Source organism: Pseudopipra pipra, chromosome 3, assembly GCF_036250125.1.
Source record: "Pseudopipra pipra isolate bDixPip1 chromosome 3, bDixPip1.hap1, whole genome shotgun sequence".
NCBI lineage: Eukaryota > Metazoa > Chordata > Aves > Passeriformes > Pipridae > Pseudopipra > Pseudopipra pipra.
Genome location: NC_087551.1, coordinates 40,002,687 through 40,023,260, shown reverse-complemented (window position 1 = coordinate 40,023,260; position 20,574 = coordinate 40,002,687). Strand labels below are relative to the sequence as shown.

The following is a 20,574-nucleotide window of genomic DNA, read 5'->3' as shown; positions in this document are numbered from 1 at the left end:
CTCTAAGAGCCCCTGTGTGAGTTTTAGTTATCTGCTAGTGGTTCTGCTCTTCTGTGCTTTCAGTCGTTCCAAAGCTGAATGATCGATTCTGTCTTTCACAATCTGGCCTGCCAGATGCTTATTCGAATGCTGCATTTCCCTTCCTTTCCCCAAGACGAGCAGAAAGAGCAGCACTTCAGCTGGAAGATGAATGAAGCTCTTCAGCAGTCTGTACAATCCATTACTTCTTCAAGGTGGAAAGGCAGAGAATAGATACTGCCTCAGAAACCATTTTATGACAATTAAACAGCTTATTAAATTTACTGCTCACAAACAAGAAGACAGGAACACGTGAGCATCCCCATCTCTTCTGAATCACTGTGTATGGTTCAGCATCCTGAGTATCACAGGAGACTACATGCTGTGCATAAGCCCCATTAATCTACATTACAAACATCATGTTATCCTGTAAGCATTCAGCACGTGACACATATCAGATTAAGGAAGCCCACACAAAGAAATATATGAATACTAATATCCTCTCTCCGAAGGAAATACTTGCCATCTGTCTCGCAGGAAAAATGCAATCATTTATAGCAAAATTACAACTGCCTGGAATTTTAGTATCTCAGAAGTAAGTCTTACAGGGAAAAGGCTCACATGATATACTACCAAATTACTGGGTAACTAATACACTTTTTTAAAAAATAAAATAAACCCTTAATCATTTCAGTATGAAATTAGATTGTCAAAACATATGCACAAAGTACTGCAAGTCATCTGCTCACCCGAAAGGTCTCCTGCCAGCATAAAAACTTGCACAGTATTTAGTTACCACTGCCTAAGATGATAAACCAATCAATCAGCTGCAGATTCCCCTTAAAATGAACAGGTTTCCAAATACATTCATTCTTATGCAGCCAGGGGAATAAATGAGGGAATAAACTGGCCCAAATTGTCCATTTTATCAGTCAGTCTGTCCAGATGACTTAAAAGAACTGAAGGCAGTTCTGATACTCCACATACCTCTGGCAAAATAAACTGCTCTACTGGCTTGTACCACAATCGGTTCACTTGCACTCCACAGCTCGGTGGACTAAAGCGAGCACTGAAGATCGCTTCCTATGAAAAACAGAAAAAAAAAAGCAAAATAAAAAAACCCCAAACACCCATTAAAAGTGTTATTATATTACACAGGCCATCAAATGGTTCTTAGATAATAACAAATTACATAAAGACGCTCCATTGCCAAATTCCAAATCTTCAGAAAACAGTCTCCAAGCTCTCCTATGTTACTAATTTTTCTCCTTCACTGGAAGTAAAAAGCTAATGTAGATAAAATTATTAGACTTTGAACATGAAGAATTCTACCATTTAACAAACATAAACCAGATTACAGTGTAATTTTATTTTTATTACAGCTATTATGAACCAAATTCTTTAAAAGTTCATCATAAAAGTCATACTTAAAATTCTTTCTACTGTAGCACAGCCAGAAGTCTTGAAATTCACCTATTAACTTATTGGTAGAGATAAATGCAATATATCAAACGCAACAATCATACTTAATGATTTTTTTTTCCTCCAAGTTAGCACTAAGCTATGCTATCAAACCCATAACAGCTTGGGAGTAGGGGAAATTATCAACCAAGTTTGATTATTATCTGTAAATAATATCAGTTTCTAGAAATCTTAAAATGTTTTGCCAGAAGACAGACAAGAAAAAATTCCAGTTGTCCTGCATCTCTCTGCTTGAAGGCACCAAATGTATGTTTCTGCACGTGTTTTAAATATATTAGTTTATTTTTTATTCCTTAATACATATCAATACTTTAGAATCTCAAATACAATCAAAAAACTGTGCACTGGAATTAGATGTAAGTGCTCTTTCATAAGAGAATTTAGATTAACTCATAGCACTTCATGAATTCCATCTTTTCCTCATCCAGGATGTGTCTCTGCATGTGTGTATATATATATACATATATATGAATGAAATAAGAATTTACAATGCAACAGAACAAAAATGTAATTTATACACTTGTCAGTTAAGTACTTCTCTTCTAAATCACCAACCCAGCATGTCACTTTCTGTAAGAATTAAATCCACAATAAAGAGACAACATGCTTTAGTCCACTTTCAAAAGATAACTACAATACTCTACCTCATGTTCTGCCTGGTACAGTTTTACAGTGATGTTCCTCTGGAATCCTACCCCATCAGCCTCATAAAATACCCCAAGACTGGTAATGACAATGGGGTAAAGCACACGAAAATTCACGCTGACAATTCTGTCTTCAGATAGCACAAAAGGTACATCCTCAGGGAGACTGAATGCTTCGATTTCCTGATTCAAAACTGTATGAAAAGGAAAGGACAGAGGTAAGGTGAGAAGACTTCTCGGTTTCTGAACTGGATACACACATAGCACACTGGATATATGCAAAGCATTCTGATTAATTAGCACAGCTCACAAGTGCACAATGTTAATCAAACACTGGAGTAAAAGAAAATACAACAGGCTGCAGACTGCAGCAAGGAGAAATTCAGTGATGCAGCAATCTGCAGGCTAATAACAATTGCAACTCAATGCCTATATATCCACAAGGAAAAGATTAGAAACACAATAAATCCACAGAGTGAAGGCAAAAAGTGCTATTTGACTGCATGAATACCTGTATATTAGCATATTAAAATAATTATTCATGCCATCAAAATGGCATACACCTCCACTTCATTCAGCTACTTGCTTTTTGGCATTACTGCCTCCCTAAGCCCTGAGGTACTATTTACACTTGGGAGCAGTGGATGTTACCATTCAAAGAGAAAGCAACAGAAGTTGCATTTTGTGTTCAATCATGGCTTACATGCCAAGCAGTCCTTACTTAACTTGTAATTAAAGAGCAAAAATAAAATAGAAAATAAAAGGTGACAGGATAAATTTACAATTTTAGTCAGAAATTCTGGTATGGCAGCATTTAACCTTTTTCCCCATAGTACATTTCTTAGTTTTTCTCTCTCTAAAGTGGAATCTGAAAAACCTATCATCCAGACTTGCTTGGAATTCACGTCGTCACCAGAGAAGTCCATCTGACACTCAAGACTCAGTCACCTTGGCTACCTTCTTCATATTTGACACCATACTGCGTCATTCTGGCTCTCTCCAACTTCATTTGACATATGGATCAAGTAAAAATGTATGTTATATGGGAGAGACTGTCCCTAACACAAGGAAAACGCAAATCCATTAGAAGTCAATGACTCCCTCCCCTTCACACACCTCAATATCTCTCCCTTTTCTGCCTGCACATGGTACTTACAGGAAGGTTATGCAACTGTTAAGACAGCAAGTCCTAGGCAGCATTTGTTTTCAAGACTGGCTGTCCCAGTTTAACTCCCCAAACTATTCTCAGAATTCAGACCATAGAGTTTTTAAAAGTTAACTTCTTTACCTGGGTTACTGATGTTCAGTAGTTTGCAGGAGTAGGGGTCTTCTCTGTCCTTCACTGGCACAGCACAACCATGCGCACCTATTATAAACTTCACAAGGACACTAAAATAATTTGGTTTTATTAACACCAGTTCTCTTCCCTCCTCCCTCCATCTTCAATCACCTTATTTTATCACAACAGCCTGTCTTTCACAGGTTTAAAGCTTTGCTTAAAAATCAGCAATGACAATCTGTACGTAGAGCAATCATGTGAATCCTCTCATAGGAGCTCAATTCCAAACCCACATTAACATTTACATCTCATTATGAGGATGCAGGAAGATTGGCAGCTAGGAATGAGATTCAAGGCAGTCAGCACACTGAACAGAAAAAGTACCTAGGGTAACACTGAAGAATCCTGAAGACCTGCCTTTCCCAGCCTGGCTTTATTATTTAATTCAAGATTGTTTAAATACTCTACATTCAAAAGGCAGTGAAAAAAATAAGGAAAAAAAAGACGTGTAGCATAAAAGGAGGAACAAGGACTCTAGACTATCTGTTACAAAGAAATGTTTCAACTTTGGGTTGTAGCAAAACAAGAGGTTCCTCTCTCCAGCCCCAATCATAGTTGTTCCACAGTCAGGAGACAAGTAGTACAAAGAGCAAGAGAATCCACCTTAGCTCTTCACCTAGCAGCTAAATGCCCTCCCAGACCTCCATATAAGCTACAAAAGGTCACATTTTTAGATGACTGAAGTAGCTCCAGACTGTACATTGACATGAAATCTGTGAATAGTGAAGCGCTTTCGGTGCAAGGTGTGAGGCCTATCAAGACGACAACGTTTCCAGGAACGAACTGCAGCAGAACTTCTCAGCAAAAACAGCCCTGTCTGTAGACTGACAGGTCTATGCAAGCAATCAGGAAGGGTCACTCACACTGCAGCAGTTTGGTGCACCTGGTTCAGTGGGACACAAACCTGAACTTTACAGTTGAGGCTGTTGCAAGAGTTTTTTGTGTTTCTCTCGCCAAATGCAATCCTGCCCACTTTCGAGTATCCTGGATTACTAAGCATTTCAAGTTGCATACCGTACAAAGCAGACATTGCGACACAAAAAAGAGAAAGGTTTATATTATACATCATTAATGAACAGTGGTGACTAACTGCAAAAACTAACAGAGTGTAAAAAAAATAGTTACAGCCCAAGACAAGAAGTATTCTTATATATTACTAAATAGATTAAAAAAATCTATCAGAGTACAAGATGCTCAAAAATAGAGAGAAAAAAAAGGAAATACTTAAAAAAAAATTATTAAATCAAGATATTTCAGCATTACAGTCCTCACCCCCTCCCTTCAGACCCAAATTACAAAACACTAGAGATTACCGTTGGCTCAGTGCAGGATGTTGTTTCAGGTGCTTGAACCAAGTGTTCCTTATGACACTGCGGAGTTCATGATTGTGTCGAGCGGACAAAACACCTACAATAACATCATAATGTTTCAGCTTCCACTGAGGAAATAAGGACAGTGGACCTAGAAATAGAAAGTGACAAAGATTTATTACATGCACATATTACCACAATCCTGAGCTGCAAGCAAGAATTAAAATTCCAGCCTTCCACTACTTAAAGGAGGCTTATAAAAAGGAGGGAGAGCAACTTTTTACATGGGCGTATAGTAATAGGATGAGGGGGAATGGTTTTAAACTAAAATAAGGGAGATTTACATTAGATGTTAGGAAGAAATTCTTTACTCAGAGGGTGGTGAGACACTGGCACAATTTGCCCAGAGAAGTTGTGGCTTCCCCACCCCTGGAAGTGTTCAAGGCCAGGTTAAATGGGGCTTTGAGCAACCTGGTCTAGTGGAAGGTGTCCCTGCCCATTGGATTCCAAATCCATAGGGGATTTGGAACTAGATAATCCTTATGGTCCCTTTCAACCCAAATCATTCTGTGATTCTGTGATTCAAGTACATCTCAAAAGCAAGAGAACTGAAACACTAAAACAAGCAGCAGAATTACTATTGCATTCTTAGTTCAGAATCAGGGAAACATTTTCAACATGCCAAAATCTGCACTAACATCCCTATTTTCTCCTTTCTTTTTAAAGCTGCTGGACCACCCTTCTATCTAAGGCCTATCTTTTCTAACCTTTTGAAGGTGAACACTACTCTGCCTTCAGACAGGGTGTTACATCCCTTCACAAGGGAATGCTCTGGCTTTGTTCAAAGCTGGATGTCACCACCAATACTTGTAATCCAGGATTTAGCTTGTGCTGTTTTAATTTAGAGATCATGAAACCTGAACTTGATTTCAAGCCAGATTACGAGCAGATAGAGACCTGAGAAGCTCTGATTTAGAGCCTTCAAAGAGTCAGGCAAGTAGCTAAAGTGAATTTGCTTAGTTTAATCTATCAGACATTCTAGAGTTAAGACAGATTTGTATTTAATTTTAGCAATGCATTGGTCCCCTCTCATCTCACTATTTTTTTCATTAGGCTGCAGACAAACAAAACAATTGTGAGTGCACTCTAAACTACTGCATACTACTGCATAGACAAGATTCTTTACAATACAATCTTTAGGAGACCAAAAATAAGGTCAAATCTGTATTGTGTACTCCCACTAGAAAGAGAATTCTTCTTATTATAATAATATTATAATTATATTATTATCTAGATTCTATCCCCTGTAAGAGCATACCTTTTCTCCACTTTGAAGTTGACAGACGTTTTTTTTAAACTGCTCACTAACCTAGGACCTCACAGTACCTGCTACAAGAACTACTGTGCCAAATCACACCAGAAATCTATCTAAGCCTTATATCCCACCATCAGTGTGCAGCATGCAGAGAGGAGAGGACTTGGCCTTAGCCTTGTTCTGCACTGTGCTGAATCAGCATCAAGAGATTTCAGAACTTTTTTTTTTGCTTTAGGGCTATTTAGCCCCGATTCCCTAGTCCCAAAGCCAAATAAAACTGATCTGCAATTGATTCTCATAACAATACAAGAGCAGAAAAAGTACAGCTATGTTTCCACAGGTAGACCTTTCCCAGTCTATTTCTCACTAATGTAAGCATGCAAACAGTGGTTTTCCAGAAGAAGATTAAGTTCCACAGTTATTTAAATGAATCTGTACTGAAATGTACAGGTCATTACATAACCAAGAATCACCAGCTCTCCAAGACAGCAGAGATACATGATACAGACTTATGTTTATAAGACTACAACATTATAGCAAATTCCTGTGTGGTCACACATCCCTTTTTTTTATCTTGTTCTTCTTTCATCCTTTGATTATTCTTCAGCCTCAAATGCAAGCCTTCCAATACAAAGCTCATAGGACTAATGTGCTTGTAGATCATATATAAGATATCGTTTACACAGATTTGGTTTTTAAGATATCATTTTTAATTAGAAGCAGAACCATTTCATTACATTAAAAAAAGAAAAATAAAACTAAGCATAAGTCTATGGGGTGAGTTGATTCAGGATAGCATAAGTTGGCTTGAATCAATTAAAAAAAACCCCCAATCTAAAAATAAGCCACTCAAATCAAATATACATACTTTTAATTAGTTTATATTTTAAAATGAGTGAAGCTTTTCCTTATGAACCATTCACATGGGAACAATGTTCATGTAACAGATGCTTCAGAATTAATATCCTATTGCTTTCAGAACAGCATTACAGTGGTCTATATTCAGAAGATTGTCTTCTCTGTCCCAAAGGTTATGTCATTTTATTTTTAAAACTACCGAAAATGGAAAAAAAAAATAAAGGTTAATTTCACAAAAATCTAATTAATCAGGTTTCTGCTTGTTAGCAAATGTTTTTACGTCCTATGGCAAAGCAGGAATAACACTAAACTTTCAGGAAAATAGATTCATGTGTCTCTCTGAACCAGCACTATTAAAAAAAGGGAGATAAAGAGAGAGGTACAGGGAAAAAATACTAAGGCTATTATTAATTTATAAGGATAATTCAGATATTTGCATAAATATTCCCTGATGCAGCATAATTTAATAGAAAACATTGCTGACCTCAAAGTCAATGATGATAATTTAGACAACCAATCAATACTTGCCACTGGGGACCAAACCTATTTATTTTACATTCTATTTTTGTGCACTCTTAGGCCAAAACTTTAAGAGTTGGTAATAAGCTTAAAAAATACATACCATATTGCTCTTACCTTGAACTATTTGTGCAAGACAATTAAGCCTTCACATTTTCTGATTTTAAAGGCAAAAAAAAGTGTAAATTTTGTGGTTTGTGAAGGAGGTGAAAAAATAGAAGAAAGCTATACATCACATTCCACAATAAACCCTAAAAGTGTTGCAAACCAGAGGGAAGCAAAAGGAGAAGCCTTTCCAGTTCAAAGGTCTCACTGCCTTGCTTTTGAATTCTTACTGACTTGAAGCTGCATCTCTGTTGCATTACTTAGCCCAAGACTTCTCAGTGGAACATAAGACAAATACACAATGCCTACCCTACACTCTTTTAGCATCAGGAGCAAAATTGATTTCACTTTGCTGGATGCTGTTAAGTCACAGCAAAAGCCACAAAAACATGAAAGGAAGTGGCCCTCTCTCAACTGCTGAGATCCATTTAATGCTGTACAGCAACTGCAAGGTGTACTTCTGTCAGCCTTAAGACTACTGAAGTCCAGTTTGCCAGAGCCTTGTGTCACAGTGTTAATAGGCTCCTACTGAAGCTTTCTTGGGCTGTGATATTTGTAAGGCTCCCACACAGTTCTCTGACACCTGACCATACTACTTTTATTAGTACAGGTTTTCACCTCAGTAGGAGCTTCAGTAAGCTTTCACAAGATTCTCAGTCACCAAGTTTCATGAAAGTTGGTGAAAATGCTGGTCTTTGGGACCTCAACCTGTCAAACTTGACTGAGAACAGATCAAAGTTTGGGAAAGATGAAGGAAAAAGTATACAAGGACCTATGTAAAGCACAAAGTTCTGCCTTTAGAAGACAAGGGTAAAGACGCAGAGGTGTATCTCCTGTGGAGCTGGTCATGGAAAGAGGTCACTGCTGACATACAGTCTGTTGACCCTACTCAAATTTTAACCACCTCAGCAGCAGTCAACAGCTCTTGAGATTTTACAAAATCCCAAACTACAAAGATGAACATGCATCTCTTCTTCCCGTGAGACTGATTCTCAAGTAAAATGTCAAGTTAAGCTGTTAATTATGTTTACTTCATTACGAGGAGATGAAAAGAGTGAGAGATCATTTAGCTAGATTTTGTCAACAAACACGGTCTTGCTGCACATCTCTCTGTTGATGAATCCTCTACCAACTACTGAATTTGCCAGTCATTTTTTGTTAAGTGTGACATAATATGCAGCCCACAAGGTGATTAAGCAGCCACATTTCGTGCAACTGGACTGGACAGAGAAAAGACTCGTTAGTGCCTGCACTGAGAAATGCAGGAGTGTAGGCTCCCCTGCCCTATCAGGCACCATAGCACCTCCACTGGAAACTGCTAAAATAAGTGAGGTCCACAGAAGGCTGGGCTTTTTATCTTCTGCTACCCATGCAGCCTTTTTTTTTTTTTTGTGTGTGTGTGTGAATAAATCAATGAATGGAACTAAGTAGGCCAGGCAGAAGTTATTTAGAATATGCTCAACTAATCCACTTCATAAGATAAGATTAAAAAGGAAAACTCCCTCTCCAAAATAAAAAAGCCTATACATTCCAGGGTTTTATCTCTGCCTATTCCTGAGACTTTGCAACCATAGTCCTGGTTTTTAATGCCCTTTTCTTCTCTGCTACTTTATGAAAGATCCAAACAAAGAAAGGAATTAACCAAATATAAAGATTTGTATTCACAGAATTCTGACACACACAGAAAAAGAACAAACCAAAGAGTAAAAGCAGCTCTTTCCCCTTACTAATCTACTTCACTTAGAGTAATTTGCTGTAGCTCATCTGCATTACACGTTTTGCTGCAAGCCCAGCGATATGACTCCCCTGCAGTACCTACTTTATATCAGAGCCAAAAATCGCCAAGATGTGCAGCCCTGGTTTCTGCAGGAGCACAGTACTCCTCGAGGCAGACAAGCTTTTAAACAAGCTTTACAGATTCAAAGAAGAAAACCTCTGCAGGCAGAGGTTTCTGTTTTGTTTGTTTGTTTTACATCAACAGCATTCCCTTAAAAAAATAGGACAGCAGGGCCCTTCTGAACTGCAAAGTGACTGTAGGGATAATGCTGGGCTGACAGTACCCTGAACTCCATTAATGATACAGCACATGCACATTTCTAGACAAAACTGGGAACAATGGCCAAAGCATCAGAAACAGAGACACAAAAGGAACAAAGCAGATCCTTTTTGCAACACTGAACCTAATGCCCTCTTTTTTTTCTGGAACGGAGGGGTGGGGGTGTGTCAGGGCAGGGGAAGCAGAGCACAGCACCTTTACCCGTTGAAAACTGGTTACCAATCCCTGATGCCATGGAAGAAAAGCCTGATCGCAGGGAAGGCTATTTGCTCTCTTCTGGTTGTTCTATTCAGTGGCCAGTTTAGAGGACAACTGCTGAAAACCTTTATTCAGCCAACCCTGGAAGAACTCGTTCTCTTTGCCCCAGTACCAAACTACAAAATACAGCTCCATTGCTGCTCATTAGTAGTTTGCAATGTCTCAGACACCAGTCCACGGAATAACTGCAAACTCTAAAAACATTCCAATTCAGTTGGAAAATACCATCAGCTTTGTTGTGGATTATTTGTCAGTTATTTTAAAGCCATCAAAGGTAAGAGGATTGTTTTATGGTGGGGATGGCCCATACATGAAAAACAATGTTATAGTAAAATAGACAGGATTATTAACAGATTTCAGACAACATCTTTTCTTAAGGAAATCTCACATTTTGGCAAAATTTCTCCCTACAGAGCACAACATCACTCAGGGGTTGTTTCTACATTTTGGTTCCATTAGGCCAGTGCCTAAAGAATTACATGCTGAGCCATGGGACAACAGATGGCATACAAGCAGACTCTAGAAAATTGTGGGGTTTAATCTGTTGCATAATTATTCACTAGTAAAAGATTGACTCTAACAAAACCAAAAGGGCCAAGTCTTAGCTGCCATACACCCCCAGAAATGTGACAGGAATAACGTCTAAAAGGGTATTAGCATCAGCAAAGTAGCAGCAAATTACACAGAATGTGTGGGGCTCTCTGATTAGGCACTGTAACTGAAGCCCTACAGTGAGTAATTTCCTACTCAATAAGATTTGTGCCATCAATTAAAACACACAATTAGCAATGAATCCACCTGGAGTGCTAAAAGAAGGTTTATCTGTTCCTTCTCAAGTTTATGAGGTCATTTTATAATTAGCATTTATCTAAGACTTTTACAGAAAATTAAGTAAAGCCTCCTACCCAATAACTTCTTTTGGATAGCACTTGTTGTAACCAGACAGACGAGGACTTCAATTAAACCTAAAAGCATGTTCTTGCACCAATCTTGCTCAGCAGTGTGAAATACAATCTCATTAACTGATGAACAAAAAGAAAGCAGGAAGCCATCAAAGTCAGGACACTAAAACAAAGGCCTTTGGTTTCAGAACTTGATATTATTTATTTTTTTTCTGATTAGTGAGTACTGCCTAGAAGAAGTGTACTCTATCTTCTGTGACACCATGGTAAAAGTGATCATGAACACAGAGAAAGTCAGAATATTGTACAGGAAGAGACACAACTGAGGGCCAAAGGATGCGGGCAGACTACAGGTCTTTCACAAGGGGTAGTAAAGAGAAAGTATTTATTACAGAAGGTGCTTCCAATAGAGGAAGAAAAGTAGATGAAATGAGCAAAGACTGGAACACTGTTTACATTTAAAGTCATCTGACCTATAGATAACAAAAATGAATTGTTTTCCAGAAATGGAAAGCCTATTTTACCAGTAGAAGTTAGAAGTACCTGAATTGCTCATCTTAAGAAAACAAAGATTTAAAACAATGACACCTTTGATCTCTGTCTCTATGGTTACATGCTGGAAGTGTACCTGAATGAGGAGAAAGACCCCTTTAACTGAGAGGCCTAAGAACTAAAGGGCATAAACCAGTTGCTAGTAAGCTTAGGCTAGAAATGAGAAGAGGTTTTTAATCAGGGCAACAAGCTTCTGGAACAGCCTCTTCCTACGACTGCCACGAATCCAACTGAACAAACAAAAAGCCACCCCAATCCTTCACTAAGTAAATGTAGGCTGCCCAGCTGCCATTTTAAGACAGAGATCAAGAGCTTAACAGAAACAGTAAGCAGAATTGATGGCTGGAGATGTCTATTCCAATCTTATGTTAGTGAGTCAATGAAGTCAAAGTAAATAATCACTAAAACAGGTTATCCACTTTTCAGTAGATTTCCATTTTTGTGTGTGATGATTATTGAGAGAGGAATTAAACTCCTCAAAAAACAAAACTGCTGTTCACTCTGCCTTTGACCTCTCCTGGTAGCTAATTTCATAACTGTTGAGACAGTACACAACTACTGAGACACATGGATACTGCACAGAAATACCACAGAATACACAAATAACTCATTTTTATGTCACAGCTATTGTAAAACACTGCCCCATGAGAAGATTTATTTTTTATTCATACCAGGGATTCCAGGTGATAGGTAATACAGAGAAGCTGGAGTAGTAAACAAGGGGAGGGAAAAGATTACTCAATCAAGTGGAACAAGACTGGCTTTATCAGCCACTACCAGATCCTCTTTAACAGTTTCAGACTCAAGAAGCCTTTTAATAAAGAGACATTTCTTTCTTTTGTATATAAATTCACTAATGTTCCCAAAACACTCTGAATAATAAAAAAAATACAACACAGAAGACATCAGAGATAAAAGAGGTCCCTTAGCTCATCCTTCTTTCCTCTGCAAAGGCAGCCATACCTACAGCTTGTACATTTTGCAGTTCTTTGAAGGTTAAGAGACAGACTCTTCCTTAAATTATCATGCAAGGCTCAAGCCTTCAAAGAGACAGCACATGTACCATATGGAGCATTTTCCTACAGATGCTGTAAGTTCTCTTGTTATACGAGGCATAGGGTTTTCTCTCCTCAGTGTGAATAGATTACAACTAAATAATTCCCATAGAAATAAAACATACACTTGCCTTTCAGTATTAAAAAAAACCTTTTTAAAAATCCTAGTTATCCTAACACTATCCAATGCAACACAATTTTACAGGAATAAACATAAACTCCGATAATAACTGCTCAAAACAGAGAAACTCTGAAAAGCAAAGCTTCTCCTCTCTTTCCCCAGCTGTGGTGGTGCATTCCTCTCCCTCCTTGGGGCTGCTTTATGATCTCAGAAATTCCATTAGGCCTTGGCCTTTGTGTAATGATTTGGGCAGTGAAGCCATCCTTGACCAGACCAGGAATCAATGCCACAACAGTTAAGGTGGGGGCAGCACTGACCATACCAGGAACTCCTGTTGCCTGACCAAGGAGGGAATGAGAGCAGGAATAATCAGTTATCCCCTGAAAGGCCTGGAACATTCCTTACCTGAACTGTAGCGTGAGTGGAATGGTACCATTATTACTGGATTTTTTAAAATACTAGCAATTACCAACCCAGACTGCATCCAGGAAGGAAATTTACAGATGACTAAACCCAAATATCTAACAACCCTAAAAACAGTGGTCCTGAGTGAGGCCCTTTGGCTCCCCTGGATCGCAGCAGGCTGCCACCAGCATCTTCCTGAGTAGAACTCCTCTCAGAGCTCACAGACTCTCAAGTTTGCGAAGTTCTGAGGATCGGCACTAAAAGTTGATGATGGGGCCTGCGCTGAAACCCTCCACTCCCAAAGGCCCAACCCTCATCCACTGAGAAATGCCAAGATATTTGAAGTGAGTATTTCACTGAGCTCCAGAGGAATTTTTAACAGGTATACCTCTATTGATGTATACACATATTTCCCTGTATATAAATATATCTCTTTGTGCCAGTGTGTCTGCATGTGTGAACTGAATTAGATATTCCCTAGCCAGTATAGCATGAATGTTGCCATCTTGGATGTATAATTAAGTCACTATTGCAATTATAGTAAATCCTATCGCTTTGTAAATGTTCAATAAGTCAATGATTAAGTGCTGATAAATCCTTTAGATATTGATCCTCGATCAAGTCAGAGACTAAGATTGGACCTAGCTGCACCTCAGCTCCATCAGGAGCTTAAAAAAGCAAGAGGGTCCACTCTGAATCTTATGACTCAACAGGAAAGTCTCCCTTATCCTTTTGTGTCTTCAGTATCCATGTAAATCATTCTAAATTAATTCTAAATTGATTCTCCTCTGTATGTTTCATCCATGTAGTAAGCAACAGAGTGAACCTTGCCATGGAACTTTGTTCAGCTGCACTTTTACAAATTCATATTAAGCCTACTGTCCTGGTTTTGGCTGAAATAGAGTTTCTTTGCTTTCTTCCTAGTAGCTGGTACAGTGCTGTGTTTTGGATTCAGTATGAGAATAATATTGATAATACACTGGTGTTTTAGTTGTGGCTCAGTAGTGCTTACCCAAAGTAAGGACTTCAGTTTCTCATGCTCTGCCAGTAAGCAGGTGCACAAAAATCTGGGAAGGAGCACAGCCAGGACAGCTGAATTGAGCTGGCCAACGTGTTATTCCATAACACAGAATGTCATGCCCAGCATATAAACTGGGGGAATTGGTCAAGAGGGGCCGATCACTGCTCAAGGATGGGATGTGCATTTGTCAGCAGATGATGAGCAACTGTATTGTGCATCACTTGTCTTTCTTGGTTTGTTTGGGTTTGCTTTCTTCTTTTTATTACAATTAGCATTATTATTATAACTTTGTTTCAATTGTAGAACTGTTCCTATCTGAATTCATGAGGGATTTTTCCTTTTTTTTTAATTCCTGATCCCTCTCCCCATCCCACTGCAGGGATGGGGGGCAGTGGAATGAGTAAGTTGGCTGCATGGTGCTTAGTTGCCAGCTGGGGTTAAACCCAAGTGACACCTATTCTTGCTACTACCTTTGATGGCGATTCTTTAAGTAAGCAAAACTATTCATTTGTGACAAATTGGCATAGTTGGCAGGATGGCAGATTGTAGCATGAATAACTTAGGAAAGCATGGAATAAGTCTGAGTCCCCAGTACTCAGAAGAATGGGCTCATGACAACTGGTATGATTGTAAAGCTGTGGAAGGACAGCTAAAGGTGGGGCCATACAAAGGATGGAAAAGGAGTTATTTGTAAAATGTTAACTATCTGGTTAAAAGCTGCTTATCAAGATAGGAAGAATAACAATAAAAAGGAACTGGAGCTAAAGAAAGGAATAAAACTCACAAAGGCAACTGAATTCATACTATCTCTGAAAATAGAATGGCTGCAAAATCAGTTAAGGAAGAAAAGAAGAAAAAAAAAGGTTGGAGGTAAAGATCAAAATGATGCTTATGCGGGCTCCCCATCCTCCTGACATTGTACAGATTCCTTGTTTCCCTCAGATTCCTCTAAATATGAGCCTAGACCCATTATTAAAGCAAACTACATCCTGATTCCTGTTGGCCCTCAGCAACTGATAAAATTCCAAATAGATAAAGGAGCACAAATTTTCATATTAACACAACAGGATGCTGAGAAGCTGAGTGAACCTGGACAGCAAAGAGTTAAAATAACTGCAGTGAATGGAGCAAGTGTTATTTGCCAAGCAGCAAAAGTTAATTTATGGCTCCTGGGTGGGAAGTGCATGTCATCTACTTGCTTTGCAGTTAAAGACCACAATGGAACTATTTTTGGTTTTGACATTTTGAACATCCAAACCTGGCGCCTGACAGGTGGCAGCGTGTGGTCCCTTGGTTCACATGTTGACTTGTCAGAAATCAGGGGGTTACAGTGCGTGTACTTTGTGCAATCCCTGCACTCCCTGATTCAAAGTTACTGACGTACCACAGTACCCAATTTTTACTGCAGCATGAAATGGAACTTCTGAGGTAACAGCAGACTTGGAAAAATGGCACACTATTTCTAGAACTCACTTCCCATACAACTCACCCATCTGGCCAGTCAGAAAACTGGGTGGGAAGTGGCATCTAACAACTGATTATCAACTCTCAAATGCCAACATGGCCTCACTAACAGCTGCAGTACCCAATATTGCAACTTTAACAGCTACGCTACAAGCAGCCGCACACCCATGGATGACAGTGTTAGGTGTGAAAGATATATTCTTTATGATCCCCTTACAGGAGGATAAAAAGAAATTTGTTTTTACTTAAGAAGGTACACAATATACCTTCACCAGACTTCCACAGGGTTAGGGTCGACGCTCATCCATGGCTGCTCATCCCATGCTTGCTGAACTTTCATAGTCTCACTCCCTTAGAATGTGAAACTCTACGAATACATAGGTGATATTTTAATTGGAGGAAATTCCCTTGAAAAGATGGGGGAAAACATAGCAGCAGCTCAGCAAGCACTGCACAAAGCAGAAGTTCAGATGGCACCTGAAAAATGTCAGAGAATTAAAGTTTTTAGGTACCTGGTGGACAGTGCGTAGTGTGGTGGGACACTTAAGTGGGAAAAGGGACTTCTCTCTTTAGTCCAAGCAGTAAAACAAATTGAGAAAATACACCAGGAACAGCCTGCACAAACCAGAGGACCACTGAATTTGCTAGAAGCAATCCTAAATGGGACTGCTCCCCCACAAGGAGTAGCAAAATAACCCATGGTCAGAAAATGGTATGCCTGCTTGACAGGAATTGCAGAGAAAATTAAATTAACCAAAGGACATACTAAACTTTCCAAATTACAGATGCCTGCAAGTGGAGATTCATTAGTGTTACAAGAACATTTTAAATCCTCACCTCTATAAAAAGACCAAAGAGAGATGTGACAGGCATCCTGGAAACAGGATTAAGAGCATTACATAGCACAGACGCCGAAGTTTTAGCAAACAAAATAAGCTGAGCAACAAGTAATTTACACAAATTAGAACATACATCGCAATCTCATCTATCAGCATTGGGAACTAACCAATGGCTCTTATTGGATATATCACCCCTCCAATTAATTGTGAATGCACTAGGTGCAGCCCAAACCAATGTCTCTCATGCTCTTTGTTTTATCGAGGCTCAACTGTGGGTTCAATCGACTGTGGCAGCAATTGCAAGAGAAGGTAAGGAAGGCACCTTACTTACTGAAAAATCAAAAAATAATCTGGGATAATGCAACTAAATTGGAAAGAAAATTTCAATCCAAACTAGATGCCATTTCACTTATGACCCCACCAACAGTAAAACCACATCTTCTGTTTCGACAACGGGCAATGCTACCATATACGGTATGTGTGCAATCACTGCATATATTGGGATTAAATCACAATGGAAGTATCCTCTATCATGGGCCCAGTAAAATGGGAACAAATAGCAAATTGTCCATGTTGATTGCATATGTTGTACAAGAACAACAGGGATTTATTTGTGAAAGTGATACCATTAAGGCCAAGAAATTTGTTTTGAAATTAAACAGAATTATTATTATTATTTTGAAATATATCCCAGTGAAACCCCTGGAACTGTACTTGTTGGAAATGGATGTGTTTGTATAAGAATCCTTTTTGATTCTGTATTTACAGACAACACCACTGTAAAAACATATAATCACTCAAATATCTGTATTTGTAATTTTACCAAGATTACAGGATGCAACTTTAACTAGTCAACTCCTGTCACAACCCAACAATTGCTACAATCTAACACATCATATCAAGATTTACTACCTACCCCCATTAGAATGAATCTGACCTTAGAGAAAAAACTAGAACACACAATGACCTGTGTCACCTACTAGAACGCATCCAAAACAACAGACACAAAACTCTAATCATCATTCATCATGACACAGAAGACATACGATGTCCCGGAAAGAGTGAAGAAGGATGCAGAACACCACAAGTGGAAAACCTTATTCAGATGGTTACTGACAGCAACAGAAAATTTGAATGTAATGCTGCATCCAATTTATGTTCTATCATGCTTGTTATCAAACGTTATTCTACTTGCTAGAGTGTAGAGGATAGCTAGATGGGTTGCATTGTTACAAAGACCTCTTTGCAAATACATACTGCTTAATTACATTTAACAAAACCTTAATAATTAAATAGGCCAACCAAAAATTTCCCTCAAATTAAAACTGAAATACAGCATTAACATGTTAATAGGCACAGAGGCAAGAAGCAACCACATTACCACTCTTTGAGAGAAAGATGGATTGACTTTAGTCGTGGGGTGGATTGTAGTGGTGCATTATCCCTGTCCTCCTCAATGTCCCTCTACACTCTACAATCTCAGGAATTCTTATTAGCCCTCAGCCTTTGTGTAGTGAGTTGGGCAGAGAAATGTCCCTTGACTCTCACATGGCCAAGGTGGGGGTGGCACTGACTGTACCCGAAATTACTCTTGCCTGACCAAGGTGGGGGACAAGAGCAAATCAGTCATCCCCCGACAGCCTTGGAACATGCCTTGCCTGAACCAGAGCCTGAGTGGAATGCTACCATTGTTATTGAATTTTTGAAAATTCCAGCAATTACTGACCCAGACTGTGTTCAGGATGGGAATTTATGAATGACTAAAGCCAAACACCTTGTGACCTTATAAACAGCAGTCCTGAGTGAGGCTCTTTGGCTCTCCTGGACTGCAGCAGGCTGCCACCATCATCTCCCTGAGTGGGACACCTCTCAGAGCTCACAAACTCTCAAATTTGCAAAGTTCAGAGGACCATCAACGAAAGCTGATGATGGAGCCTGGGCCAAACCCTCCACTCCCCAAAGCTCAACCCTCACCCATTAAGAAATGAGAGGATATTTAACAGGTATACCTTCCTACATTTATATACATATGTCTCCATATATTTCTACACATATATCCATATAGGTATCTTTGTGTCAGCATGCATGCATGTGTGAATTCAGTTAGATAGCTTCTGGCAAGTAAAGCATTAATGTTGCCACATCAGATCTACAATGAAGTCACTGTTGTAATTACAGTACATTTCATTGAAGCACTCTGTAAATGTTAAATTAGTCAATGATTAAGTGCTGATAAATCATTTAGATATAAATTGGAGACCAGGATTGGATTTAGCTGCACCTCAGCTCCATCAAGAGTCTAGAAAGCAAGGGACCCACTCTGAACCTTGTGACTCAACCAGTGGGTCTCCCTTACCCATCTGAGTCTCTGGTCTCTGTGTAAATCATTTTAAGGTCAATTCTATTTTCCTTTGGATGTTTCATCCACGTAGTAAGCAGCAGCGCAAACCTTGCCATCGAAGTTTGTTAAGTTGCACTTTTACAAATTTGTGTTCCACCTACTTTTGCTAATACCTTTAACTGATTCTTTAAGTGACCTAAACCACTCGTTCACAACACCAACTGAGAAACTTCTGGATTTTCTTTAGAAATGTTTGTTAGTGGAAAACACATTTATGCAGAAAAGATCATAATGAGATTCCATACTGCCACTTTCAACTCCACCTTAATGCTCCGAAGTTACAGAACCACACCGGAGTATTCAAACACATTTCAGGCTAGAAGTTCAACAACTAGAACTCCCATTCTTTTATAATTCCAGCGTGACCACTGCTCATTTGATATGCAAGAGCCAGAATATAGACACAGAGACACCCATGCAACTCTGCAGCCTTCAGACTGTGCAAATGCACTGACCTTGCTTCTCTCACATTTGCGTTATTAATTGCCACTGGAAATCAGCAGACTCTTTTCCTCACAGCTGCGTATAGCCTGCACAGGGAACAGGCACCAGTTGCAGAGTGTGGCTTCATTAGTGAACAGGCTACTGGGTCACTAAACAGAGTTCTAAGCAGATCTTAAGTAAAAAGACACCATCACGTGTCACATAGAGGATTTCTTAATGTTGTCAAAGAGCACCTATGGGTAGCTGACAAAAGTTTCTGTTCCAACAGGTGACTGTTTCCTCCAGGCACGAAGATTTGCTGCCTGAAAAGTACAACTCATTTTATGAGGAGCACAACGTAAGCCCTCAGGGGTCTGATTTCACTTGCGTTGGATCACACCCGGTCCTATGAATAGCTTTGTGCAGCACAAGGGTTTTAAAGACCGCTGAGGCAAACAGAGCGCGGTGCAAAGAGCTATTGCTAGGAGCAGGAATGAAGCGACACAGGTGAAACCGGTGGGAATTTCTTTCCCACGTGCCTGGGTGAGAGCCTCTGCACCCCTGGCGCAGAAGGCTGTTCGGGAGCGAGGGGTGCTGCCCCGCAGAGAGCGCACGGCACCCTCGGTAGCCCCGCACCGCCACCGCGCTCGGCATCTCCGCTCCGGGCGGCGGAGACAGCGCTGCTCCCGCCGCCGCCCCACGGTACGAGCCGCTCCCTCCCGATGAGCCCCCGCAGGCACTCCGGGCGCTGCTCCCCGAGGGATGCCCCGGCCACGGCACCCCTCCTCTCGCCCCTCTGCCCCGCCAGCCCCGCCGCCTCGACCTCTCCTCGCCAGGCTCCTGGGGAGGGTGGGGGAGCCCTGCCCGCCCGGGGTGCCCCGGCATCCCCCGCCGCCCGCTCCTCTCCTACCTGCCGGGTGGCTCCCGCGGCAGCTCAGCAGCAGCCAGAGGTGCAGCGCGACCCCGACCGCACAGGGGCACAGCAGCACCAGCCAGTTTCGCATTGGCCGCCGCCGCCGCAGCCGCCGGCCCCTTCCCCTCCGCGCCGGCCTCTCTCAGCGGCGCCGGGGCGACGGCCCGGCTCGGCCGCCCGCGGCTCCTCCCCGCTCGGCCGGGCCGGGCTCGGCTGCCCCGCGGCCGCCGGGAGCTGCAGTCCCGCCCCGGCCCGGGCGGGCGGCGGCGGCGCGGGCGGCGGCGGCGGCCGCCTACAGCCCCCACAATGCCGCGGGGCGCCGGGGGAGCGCGGCCGCACCGCGCGTCTCACATGGCGGGGGAGCGCGGGGGCCGGGGAACGGCGGCGGGGGCGGTGGCACCGCGTCACCCTCACGGACTGTGGCCCGCCGGGGGCCCTGGGGTGCTCCCGAAAGCGTCCGGCTGCCCTGGGGCCCCCGCCGGGAAAGGCCTTCCCGGTTAAACGCTATTCGATAATCCGCTGGATGCCTCTTCAAGGAAGTCGTTATATCAGAAACAAAATAGCTTTCCAGAAC

The 20,574-nt window shown here is 40.9% G+C and overlaps 1 protein-coding gene across 2 annotated transcripts in view; it reads right to left on the bottom strand.

Annotated features, from left to right (window-relative positions):
* Positions 1–20,188, bottom strand: part of B3GALNT2 (beta-1,3-N-acetylgalactosaminyltransferase 2) — a 32,139-nt gene extending 11,951 nt beyond the window's left edge. The window contains exons 1-5 of one of the 2 annotated variants that reach the window (XM_064648785.1): positions 19,998–20,188; positions 4,797–4,944; positions 3,433–3,533; positions 2,145–2,338; positions 1,006–1,101 (exon numbers count right to left, since the gene is read on the bottom strand). In XM_064648785.1, the coding sequence (XP_064504855.1) occupies positions 1,006–1,101; positions 2,145–2,338; positions 3,433–3,533; positions 4,797–4,944; positions 19,998–20,091 (633 nt within the window). In that variant the 5' untranslated portion in view covers positions 20,092–20,188. The remainder of the gene's footprint in view (positions 1–1,005; positions 1,102–2,144; positions 2,339–3,432; positions 3,534–4,796; positions 4,945–19,997) is intronic. The other variant, XM_064648787.1, reaches the window with a different exon arrangement.
* Between the last annotated feature and the right edge of the window lie 386 nt (positions 20,189–20,574).